Source organism: Camelus bactrianus, chromosome 21 (assembly GCF_048773025.1).
Source record: "Camelus bactrianus isolate YW-2024 breed Bactrian camel chromosome 21, ASM4877302v1, whole genome shotgun sequence".
NCBI lineage: Eukaryota > Metazoa > Chordata > Mammalia > Artiodactyla > Camelidae > Camelus > Camelus bactrianus.
Genome location: NC_133559.1, coordinates 5742940 through 5754993, shown reverse-complemented (window position 1 = coordinate 5754993; position 12054 = coordinate 5742940). Strand labels below are relative to the sequence as shown.

The following is a 12054-nucleotide window of genomic DNA, read 5'->3' as shown; positions in this document are numbered from 1 at the left end:
GGCAAGCCCCTCAGTGAGGCGTGAGAGCTGATCCTCAGCAACTCCCCACCCCCACCCCCACCCCCAAGCAATCTCAAACTAAGCTCCACAGCTGGTGTTCTGGACTGAGAACTTTCCCCACGAATGATGCCCACAGGGGACATTTAGAATGAGAGGTTGCACGGAATTGCCCCGCATCTGGGAGACTGACAGCCTACAGAAAGTGCCTGGCCCCAGAGCTCCCCAGAGGACAGTCAGGATGTCCAAGAGACCCCGTCTCACTGCCCAGCCGCTTCCACTGCTCGCCCCAGAGACTCCAGACCCTCCCCCTGCGCTCCCTCCCCTCCACTGCCATCGGTAGTGGCGCTTGCTGCAGCCCTCCCCGGTGGCTTTATTTATTTATTTTGCACCAACAGGGTTGCTGCAGACTCATTCTTGCCTGGTTTAAAAAGAGAGAGAGGAAAAAAAAAAGGAGAAATGCTTTCTGGCTCTTTTCTCTACCTCGGTCTTGGCAGCAGCGGCTGCAGCAGCAGCAGCAGCGGAGTGCAGGCGGGCCGGTGGGCGGGCAGGCGACCCGGCAGGCAGGCAGGGAGCGGGGAGTGAGGCACACAGGGGAGGCGCAGCCTGAATGGGACGGCCCCCAGCCCTGGACGGATGCAGTACCCAACTTGATGCCACCCTCCAGCTTCCCTGGTAAGTGCCCCCTCCTCCTGTCCCGGAGCTGCAGCTGCCCTTCTCCATAACATTCTCAGAGCCAAGGCCAGACCTGTCAAGGCTAGAAGGTTTGTGCCCACCCCACTCACAGGCAACCATTGATCCTGGTCCCACAGGACTTTGACAGGAAAACTAAGATGTCCCAGGTACCCTTAAGGGGGAAGGACTCCAAGGAGACCTCCCTCCATTTCCCAGGTGCTCTCTCTACCTCTGGGAAGGGTTTTTCTGCAATCAGCATGGATATTCCAGAAATGTTTCTTCTAAGAGCCCGCGCCCCATGTAGGTTCCTGTGCCTCACTCATGTCTGCTTTAAAGAGAATATCCAGGATCAAATGTGTCTCTGGACTACCACACAGAGACAAAAAGAAGAAAGCATCCTGTTCCTTGAGGGGTGATGCCCCGGACCCCAGCCCATATGAGGAGAGAAAGAAGTGGTTCTGACACTGAGCTCTTCCTGCAAAGTGGCCAGAAGCCAACCCCGTAGCCATGGAGAATGGCCAGAAAAGTTCGTAATTACATTAGCCACCTAAAGAGAAGGGGGCCAGATCCCCCAGCCCCTGGCCCAGCAGGCATTTGGAGACTAAGAGGACACTCACAGGAGTGGGAAGGAAGGAAGCTGGGTTACACCCTTCACTGCACTTTTGCTGAATGCAGAGTAAAAAGGATGAGCAAGAACTGCAGCAGTAGTAATAAAGAGCTAGCTGCCAGGGGGACTTCCCTGAACAGGCACAGGGAGAATGAAGGAAGCTGGGACATTTGTCTCCCTGGAGAAGTCTTAGCATGCTGTAGATCCCTGTTAGGTTGAGATAGAAACAGAGGAGTCTGGGCAGCAGCCTCTGCCGTGCCAGTTTTTCTCATGCCCAAGCCTCAGAATGGTGTTCTACCTTCCTCTGCTCTTTTGGCCTTTCTTCAGTTTCCCAACTACTACAGTCCTCCAAAGCAGCTCTAGGGTAGCCACCAGCATGGTCCTTTTAGAAGATGGTGTAGAGTGGGAAGGAGAGGGGAAGCAATCACCCCATCTCTTACACTGCCTCCCCTAAGTTCCACGTGGGAGAAAATGGACTATGTAGTAGAGAGCTGACCCTGTAGGGCCCGGAAAACCTGAGGCCTGAAAGGTCAGAGGTACCTGGGATCTGCAGCTAGAAAGAAACCCAGGCATCCTGCCTCTCACAGAGCATCTATTGGTTCTTGTCCTATCTCTTTAGCCATCTCTTGCCAATTCCAATACCTCTCCTCCCGTGGGGTCTGGGTTGTCGCTGAACCAGTGAGTCTATGAGACCTCGTCTCCATCACCTCGGTCAGGCTCCAGTGGTCATCATATTCACCATCTTCCTGATGTTGCCCAGGCCTCTGGCACCCAGAAACCTACTTTAAATTGACAGGCTGTGCACACAGCCTGTGCCCAGAGATCTGCTGTGCCAGCCAAGGGATCCCAGGTGCTGTCTCTCCTCACTTACCTATGCCTCCCTGGCTCACAATCCGTTTCTTGCATATTGCTCAGGCAGTAGAGGCCAAAGGGGACAGGAGATCTCCCTGAGACTCACACATTAGGCTTGAATCAAAACATCATGAAGCGGGGGGAGGGTATAGCTCAGTGGTAGAGCGCATGCTAAGCATGCACGAGGTCCTGGGTTCAATCCCCAGTACCTTCTCCAAGTGTAAATAAATAAACCCAATTACCTCCCCCCCATAAAGAAAAAAGAGAAAAAAATCATAAAAAGCAAAACCGATCATGAAGGAGGGATACGAGAGACGCCTGAGTCTGGGGACCAAGCGACAAAACTTGGGCACCCCTTGGGTCCCTCACATACCCCGATGTCATCTGTAGGGGAGGAGGGGTTGCCCTTGGGGCTCTTGTGAGGGATTCGTGTGCTTCCTGCACCCTGTGCCTTGGCTCCTGTGCAGCCTGGCTGTCGTCCACCAGGCGTTCTGGGGAGACTGGATCTTGTTAGCCTGTGGCCTCAGGCCCTGGGCCAGGCTGGAAGATGGCACAGAGGCAGTAAGTGGAGCCTGGGGGGCTGAGCTGAGGCCCATATGCTTCCCAGCCTTGGATGACTTAGTTAAGGTAAGGCCTCTCTCCAATTAGGATCCAAAGATGGGATCCCCCTGAGCTTAGACAATGCTGTGGGTAGATAATATGGGAGAAGAAGGGTGGGCAGAGAGGGACAGAGCAGCTATCGGGGAGAAGGGACCTGAGGCATTTCTGGATCTCACAGACACAAGGAAACTCAAAGTTACTTCCCTGCTGCTTCCTGTCTCATTCCATAAAACTTACCCCACTTGACTAGGGTTCCATGAGCAAGTAAGCACTTGGCCTGTTACCCAGGGCTGGGAGGGGGAGGAAAGTACCATTTCCTCAAAGAGGAGCTCCAGGAGGCTCCAGGGAGGTGTGCACCAGCACCCTGCCTGCTGGCCATGCTGAGATGGACAGCTCAAATCTCTCTCTCCTCTAAGGAGGCCCAGGGATGTCCAGGGTCCCCATCATCTGAAGCCACTTTCCAAAAAGGGCCATGTCATCTATTCCAGGACTGAAGAGGGAATGGCTGTGGCCACAGCTCCAAAGCAAGCCTGGCCCCCGTGGCCCCCCCTCTTTTTCCTGCTCCTCCTGCCTGGGGGGAGCAGCGGCAGCTGCCCTGCTGTGTGTGATTGCACCTCCCAACCCCGGGCAGTGCTGTGCGGCCACCGGCGACTAGAGGCTGTACCAGGGGGACTCCCACTAGACACCGAGCTCCTGGACCTGAGTGGGAACCGTCTGTGGGGGCTTCAGCGGGGAATGCTGTCCCGCCTGGGCCTGCTCCAGGAACTGGATCTCAGCTACAACCAGCTGTCCACCCTCGAGCCGGGGGCCTTCCATGGCCTGCAGAGCCTGCTCATCCTGAGGCTGCAGGGCAATCGGCTGCGAATTATGGGGCCCGGGGTCTTCTCGGGCCTGCCTGCCCTCACGCTCCTGGACCTTCGCCTCAACCAGATTGTCCTCTTCCTTGACGGAGCTTTCAGGGAGCTAGGCAGCCTCCAGCAGCTGGAGGTCGGGGACAACCACCTGGTGTTCGTGGCTCCGGGAGCCTTTGCAGGGCTGGCCGCGCTGAGCGCCCTCACCCTGGAGCGCTGTAACCTCAGCACCGTGCCTGGCCTGGCCCTGGCCCGCCTCCCAGCGCTGGCGGCCCTAAGGCTCCGAGAACTGGATATTGAGAGGCTGCTGGCAGGGGCGCTCCGGGGGCTGGGGCAGCTACGGGAGCTGGAGATCCACCACTGGCCATCCCTGGAGGCTCTGGAGCCCGGGAGCCTGGCTGGGCTCAACCTTAGCAGCCTGGCCGTCACCCGCTGCAACCTGAGCTCGGTGCCCTTCCAAGCGCTGCGCCACCTGAGCTTCCTCAGGGTGCTGGACCTGTCTCAGAACCCCATCTCAGCCATCCCGGCCCGGAGGCTCAGTCCCCTGGTGCGGCTCCAGGAGCTCCGGCTGTCGGGGGCGTGCCTCACCTCCATCGCTGCCCACGCCTTCCATGGCCTGACTGCCTTCCACCTCCTGGACGTGGCAGATAATGCCCTTCAAACCCTGGAGGAAGCAGCCTTCCCTTCTCCAGACAAACTGGTCACCCTGAGGCTGTCTGGCAACCCTCTGACCTGTGACTGCCGCCTCCTCTGGCTGCTCAGGCTCCGCCACCGCCTGGACTTTGGCACGTCCCCCCCTGCCTGCGCCGGCCCCCGGCATGTCCAGGGGAAGAGCCTGAGGGAGTTTTCAGACATCCTACCTCCGGGGCACTTCACCTGCCAACCAGCCCTGATCCGAAAGTCCGGGCCACGATGGGTCATTGCAGAGGAGGGGGGGCACGCTGTTTTCTCTTGCTCTGGAGATGGAGACCCAGCCCCCACCGTCTCCTGGATGAGGCCTCAGGGGGCTTGGCTGGGAAGGGCCGGGAGAATAAGGGTTCTGGAGGATGGGACACTGGAGATCCGCTCCGTGCAGCTACGGGATAGAGGGGCTTATGTCTGTGTGGTCAGCAATGTCGCTGGGAATGACTCCCTGAGGACCTGGCTGGAAGTTATCCAAGTTGAACCACCAAATGGCACTCTCTCTGACCCCAACATCACCATGCCAGGGATCCCACAGCCTTTCTTTCTGGATAGCAGAGGCATAGCTATGGTGCTGGCAGTCGGTTTCCTCCCCTTCGTCACCTCAGTAACCCTCTGCTTTGGCCTCATTGCCCTCTGGAGCAAGGGCAAAGGCCGGGTCAAACATCATGTGACCTTTGACTTTGTGCCACCTCGGACCTCTGGGGATAAGAATTCTGGGGGCAACCGGGTCACTGCCAAGCTCTTCTGACCTTTTCTTCCACACTGGGGACCCATCCAAGCCAGCTTCAGATACCAAAGGGGAAGAGAACCAAGGCTGCTTGGACCAGAACCTAGTCCTCAACAGCACAGATCTCCCACACCTCCGCCCGCATCATGCCAGCAGCTAATGCTGCCCCTCGATAGAGTCTCCCTCCTCGTGCTTTCGCACTCATCTCTTCCCTGAGGGTCCCAGGGAGCGGAGGGTGTAGGCCCTGTAGACAGTCCAGCCCTCCCCCCACCACACGCAAAGCAGGAAATATAACCCTCCAGTCTGCTAGCCTCAGTACCAGGCTTTCTTCACAGACACTTACACACTTACACATACTCTTAATAACCAATACCAATTGCCAACCACAAATAAAAGATTATTTCAGAAGTGGGGCTGGAAAGTGGCACTCGCTTCTTGGAGTCTCTGCTCCTCAACCAGGCGGTCTCCCTCTCTTTTCTGCTCTGTCCCCTCCCCAGGTGCAAGGAACCTCAGGCTAAGAAGAGGGTGTCAGTGGGGAGGGCGGAGGACAGACTACACACCGGCACTGGATCTGCATGAGCCCCCACAACCTGCCTCTATCTGTCACATTATTAAACCTGCTGCCAAAAGGCCATGGCAGTAGCAGCCATAACTCTATGTGATCTCTGGAGTTTTCTTTACATCAATCTTTTCCACCCCTTATCTCTGTCAGAACTTCCCCTTCCTACCCTGCCTGCCCACTGAGCCTGTATCCCAATGGCCTTGCCTGAATCTAAGGGGTTTATGCAAGAGGCTGCCCACCATGCCTGGAGAGATCAGCAAGGCCAGCCCATTTCAGTGTCAGCCCTTCCCCTGCACTCTCCGTCTCTGGACTTAGAAGAGAGATCCTCTGCCTTCCAAGGAACCCTCTGCAGAAATGCCAACCCAGGACCCCCAGCTTCTTCCCTTCTTTCTCATTCTGTTGGGATCTCCCTACCATTCCTGTCCTGAAGATCCCTAGTACTCTCAATGCAAAGCAACAGAACTCCTAGAAAATGACTAACAAAAGCAAGAACCTGCAGCTGTCAAAGGAGAGAGGCCCAGAACACAGCAGGACCAGGTTTGGAGGAACAAGGTGGGAGGGGCACTGCAAGCTGTAGTGACAAGTGGGGGGAAGTGGGAGCAGCAGGAACTGCCCACCTGGTTAATTCCCACTGTCCCTCAGCAGTCTCCCCTTGTTCCGTGTTTAGTGCAGCCCCAGTGGGAAGCTGTCCCTGGATGGAGGTCACTGTCACATCGAGACCCTAGATGCACAGGTGGAGTGGGAGGAGGAGATGCTGATTGCCTCTGAGTGTGCCTCAAAGAGAGGACAAAGCAGAGCCAGAAAAAGTGGAGATGCCGCGAGCTCAAGCGACTAGGCAGCAGCCTCAGGATCATCGGAAGGGGAGGAGGAGGCGGGGAGAGGAAGGAGCAGGGGGAGGGGCTAAGAAGTGGGGAGTCACGTGGTCCGGGAACCTCCCCTCCCCTCCTCTCTCTGCAGCAGCATCTGCACAGTGTCCTTAGTTCTCCTCTACCCTCAGGACCCCCCAGTCTCCCCTCACCTGACAGTACGCAGGCATCATGAGCTTCCTAGCCATTTCTGCTGCTGTTGTCCTTGCTCTGAGGAGACGCCACTCAGTAGAAGATTCCCAGCCCAAACTGTCCCTGACAGGTGAGAGAAGCTGGCGCCATAAGGCAACAGCCCGCAGGACTTCACCAGCAGGCAAGCTCTTCAGTGGGGCAGAGGTGGGAATATGGGGGTGGGGCCAGAGGTGAACGTGAGAACCCAGCAGCTTGGAGAGAGAGGCTGGGTGTCCCCAAGCCTCCAGCCCTGCCCCTGACCACGCACACACAGTTCTCTTAACATCAACCTCCACTTTCCAGCTTATAAGACACCAGAAAGGTCTCCTCAGGACACAACCCTCTCCCTCATCTCCAAAACCTTCCACCAGCAGATTAGGTTGGGACTTGAGGGTCAGGTACCAGAGGATCTCATTCTAGTTGTCCACACTGCAATGCAGAAAAGGGCAGAGCAGCATTGCTGTTCAGAGAAAGCTTCTCTGGGAAGCCCCTGAGTCAGTGGGACAGATGACATGTGTCTGGACTGGGAGATGCTGCTGCCCACACTCTCCAGAGCAGCCCAGTAGAAACAGAATGTGAGTTACAAATGTGATTTCAGATCTTCTAGTATCACATTAAAAAAGCAAAAGAAACAGATACAATTAATTTTAATACTATATTTTATTTAATCCAATGTGCCCAAACTATTATCATTTCAATGTTATCAATATAAAAATGAGTAATAATATCTTACATTATTTTTCCATATTAGGTCTCTGAAATCCCATGTATATTTTACACCTAGCCTCTGCTGTGAGAAGCCTCAGGCGGCAAGGGGAAAAGCTGAAGGCTTAGGTTTCCTGTGCCCTCCAGGGTCCTTTAGAGGTGAGGAGAAAAGGCTGGGAAGGACTACAGTGTGACATAGACAACTGCACAGGTAAGATTAGGTGACAGGATGGACTCTGTAAAGAGGCACACTGTTGCCTCCAGCTTCTCCCGGCCCGCTCCCCTTCTCCTCCCAGCATTCATCTCTCAGCGAGAGGGAGGAGACTTGGGGTAGGACTTCCACTCTAAGAAGTGAGGGTGGTGGGGATTCAGGCTGAAGAGCATCTGAGACCAGGGACTCTCCTCCAAACTGTTTTGTAAAGAGGAATTAAGTAGGAAGACTTAGAGCTAGATGGTGGTGGCCAGAGAGGCTGAGGGGAATACCTCTCCCCTAGGACACCTGCCACAATTCATCAATCTGATCCAAAGACTGGAGCATAGCACCAGCGTAATTTCTGACAGTGAGGCCAATGCTCCTAGACACTAGCTTCTGGTGAAGAGCCTTGAGTGACAGGAGAAGAAGGGGTGACTCCTACAATAGGCAAAGGGAGTGTGCTGTTTTCCAAAACCTCAGATAGCTGAAAATCACTTGGATGAATTGTCTGCATGTTGTCCAGGACGGGAACTCCACAAGCAGCCAGTGCCCTGGAACTAGGCTGCTGTGTTTGAGAACCCCTGCTGCCCAGCCCTCTGGTTAAAGTCTACTTTCCTGCTTTGATGTACTGAGTGGAAACACCTGTCCACTGGACTCTCTGGGCAACTCACACTTTGTAACTGGTTTCACCAACTGCCACCTGCATCTTGTTCAGAACACCCTTTAAGGAAGCAGAATGGACTCTGAAACTAGAGGTGACAATAAAGAAATCACAATGCACCCGAACCCAACTTCTCACAACTCAGTCTTTTCATCCTGATTCGAGCTCTTAGAGGGGGAATGAGGTGACAAATCCCAAACACACAGTGACTTGAGAGTGAGTCTGGAATCATCTCACCTAAAGGTATCCCTTCTACTCCCCAACCTCCCTACCCGACCAATTAGAAGTCAACCCTCCTGCCAAACATTTCCAGGAAAAGTGATTACACCTGGCTTTTCACTAATCTGATTAATTATTCCTATGGTTTTTAAATTTTAACCCCTCTTTTTGGGCTTCCCCTTCATTTCCTCTTTTTTGCCACCACCTCCCACTGGTGCTGGAAGACGATAGGCCCATAAAACAAGCCTGTGCCTTTTACTGCAACGACGGGCATTCCTCTTTGGGTCTGAATTATCCTTTTACCTGTTTAAAACTAAAAGTAGCTATAGCAATTAAGGCGCTCAAACACCTAGAAATAATTTTGTAAATTTTATATGACAAAAACTTTAAAATGCTACTACTGAGACATTGATGAGTTATGCCTGTTTATAGGAAGATTCTATATCATAAATACAACAATTCTCCCTCAGGTATAATCTAAAAACATGTGATTCTAATCAAAATGGCATCAGTATAAATCAAAAAGTAAACTGTGCTACATTCCCACAGTATAACACTTACACAGTAGTGAGAATGAATGGACTAAAACTATACACAACAATATGGCTGAATCTCACAAAAATAATGTTGAACAAAAGAAGCCAGACACAAAAGAGTACACACCGTGTGATTCTCTTTACATAAAAAAACAAAACAAGCAAAACTAGTTTTTGCTATTAGGAATCAGAAGAGTGTTTCTTTACCCTTGAGAGGAGTAGTGACTGGGAAGTGATACAAGGGCGACTTCAGATGTGCTGGTAACGTTCGATTTCTTGATCTGGGTATTGGTTACACAAATGAAATGAAAATTTCCATTTTTGAAGGTTCCATTTTTGAAAATTTATCAACGTACATGCCTTTCATTTGTGCACTTTTCTGTATGTATATCATATATCAATTTTTAAAATTTTGGTTTAAAATGCATAATGTACATCAATTTTAAAAAACAGTATGGTACTAGAATTGAATAGAGAAATCAATGGAACATGAAAAACCCAGAAATAGACCCAAATATATATGACAATTTGGATCTTATAAAAGGTAACATTAAAAAACAATGGAGAATAAATTGCTGTTTTTAACAGATTGTGGCAAATTCCAAACAGCAATTCTTTTTGTACGTAATAGGACATTTCATCCTAGAAAAGTAATGTTTTTGACATTGGATTTGGTGCAGTTTCTAATGAAACAATGGTTGGTTGGTTAATATATTTTCTGTAGATCTGTAATTTAGCATTGCCAAATTGTACAAAAAAGGGTAAATTTTACAGGAATCCTCGGACTGGGAAGATTTTAATTTCGTATGTATATTTAATAGTATAAAGCCTTTTGCAATTTCTATCACCATATAAATACACAGACATCTTATAGTTTTATCAAGTAGAGAGCTTTAGACTTTCAAAAGTAATTTTTGGAGAAACATGCATTATTATAACACATAATGAGTTTCAAAAGCTGCTTTTCTATGAGTATTTGACAACCTTCTGCTACTCAAATGAGATACATACGTTACAACTGTTTTGCTTTCAATAATCCAACTAATAGAAAGCACATTTGTTATACTGTTAGAAATTTTCTACCTAGTCTTTGGGTTTATAAATATACTTAATTTGCATCAATAGATTTCCTTTGGTAAAAGTATTTTCAATGCCTGTTATATTTTATCTGCCAAGTTCACAATCCTTGAAACCATTTCATAAAAAGTATTTTCATAATATTGGTAAGGCTTTTTTCCCCTACCCAAATTCTGCAGGATTTCTATTTCAGTTAATGTCCTGCAGTAGTTTAAAAAAAAAAAAAGTGAACTTTCAAAGGCATTTTCTAAAGTAAAACAATTACCTTTTTATATTTCAAGTGGCTTGAAGTGTTATTAAGAGACACTCAGATTTGCTGTTTGTAATCTGCCTTCCTGGAATCTGCACATAAAAAGTTCTTTCCCTATTTCTCTTCATTTGTTAGGCAAATGCCCTGCATCTTGTGTGTTTCTGATATTGAAGCGGCAGCCTGGTGACCTTTTAAAAAAAACACAATGGAGGAAAAAATAAAATAAAACAATGGAGAAAATGTGGGTTATTCAATAAGGGTTGGATAAAACAAAATAAAATTGGATCTCTGTCTCACACCTTAATACCAAAATAAATTCCAGGTGAACTAAATATTTACATACACAAAAAGATACTTATAAAAGTATTTAAAGAAAACACAGGATAATTTCAGAATGATCTTAGGTAGTAAGAGCGTTTTCTAAATATGATATGAAACCTAGAAGTTATCAAAGAAAATGCCAACAAAATCAACTACATAAAAAGAAAAAATAGTTGCATAGCAAAAAAAAGTCACTATAAACAAAGTAAAAAGTCAAAGAACAAACTGGGAAAAGGAGAAAATATTTTTAACCTATATATGAGCAAAGAGCAAATATTAAAGATCTGATAACCAATAAAAATATGAACATAGTGAATGAACAAATTACAGAAATCAGACTACAACTGCCACTTAAACATATTAAAAGATGCTGAAACTTGTAAGAGAAATGAAAATAAAAATAGCAGTGAGGGATACCCTTTACACTATCAGATTGTCTAAAAACAAAAAGTTTGATATCAGGCTGTAGAAGTTTGCTGATGGGAGAGAAAATTGGTAAAACTTTTGCTGAAGGCAATTTGGCAATACTATACTTACCAAAACTCTTCAAGCACTGCTGGTGGGATGAAAATGAGAAAAATCTTTGTGGGAGAAAGAGAATTTATTAAATTGTATCTATCCAAATGAAAAAGCAATGCATGCACTTCTCAGACTTAATATTTGCAGCCCTAAGTATTTATTGTACAGATATACAAGAGCCAAATGAAATGCACTTGTGCATCAATATCATGTTAAAGGACTGGTTGAATATATCTTAATACACCCCTCAGGCTTAATATGAAACTTAAATATGAGGCAGACTCCTCTGTGCAGCTAATGGAAAGATATCTAGACTATATGAAAGGACACTGCAAAATAGTATGTATAACATGGTAACATACATAAAAACATATTTAATATATGCATGTTTGCTATAGAATATTTTGTGAAAAATCCACAAGAATCTGGTAAAACCGGTTGCCTCTGAGGGAAGAGAGACCTTTTGTTCCTTTGTAGCATGTGCATATATTACTTACTCAAAACACATAATAATAATACAAAACGATTGATAATATTAACATATATTATAAAACATTAACAATAAAATAATAGTATGTGATTACTAGTATATATTATAGAAATTAATAATAAAACAAAACACATAAACCAATACAAAAGGAAAACCTGAGGGCTAATGGCATCGCCTTAGCTGACCCAAGATATAATCTTGGATTTGCCCAACAAACATTTACGGAGTGCTTATCATACGCCGGGCATTGTGACAGGAGCTGGGGCGAAAGAGCCCCACCGTACAAGGAGCGCAGCGGGCAAGCCCCTAGAGAGGGGCGGGGAAGCGCCAGGGTCCGGCTCTCGAGTCTCCTCGCCGCGCAGAGTCAGTAGCAGGGCCCAACCGTCCCCAACGGTCCAAGGACCCAGACGGCGGCTGGAATGCACTCTTCCAGAGCAAACGGCTGCCCGCAGAAACCCACCTCCCTTCTCGCCCCCACAGAAACAGCCCCC

At 48.8% G+C, this 12054-nt stretch overlaps 1 protein-coding gene across 1 annotated transcript; it reads left to right on the top strand.

Moving 5' to 3' along the window:
- The first annotated feature begins 17 nt into the window (after positions 1–17).
- Positions 18–5609, top strand: LINGO4 (leucine rich repeat and Ig domain containing 4). The gene has a single exon (XM_074349427.1). It carries the CDS (start codon positions 3233–3235, stop codon positions 5012–5014), a length of 1782 nt encoding a protein of 593 aa, XP_074205528.1. The 5' UTR covers positions 18–3232; the 3' UTR covers positions 5015–5609.
- Positions 5610–12054: the final 6445 nt, after the last annotated feature.

Coding starts and splice junctions, on each gene's coding strand:
- LINGO4 (XM_074349427.1), top strand. CDS start 3,233: ATGGCTGTGGCCACAGCTCCAAAGCAAGCCTGGCCCCCGTGGCCCCCC.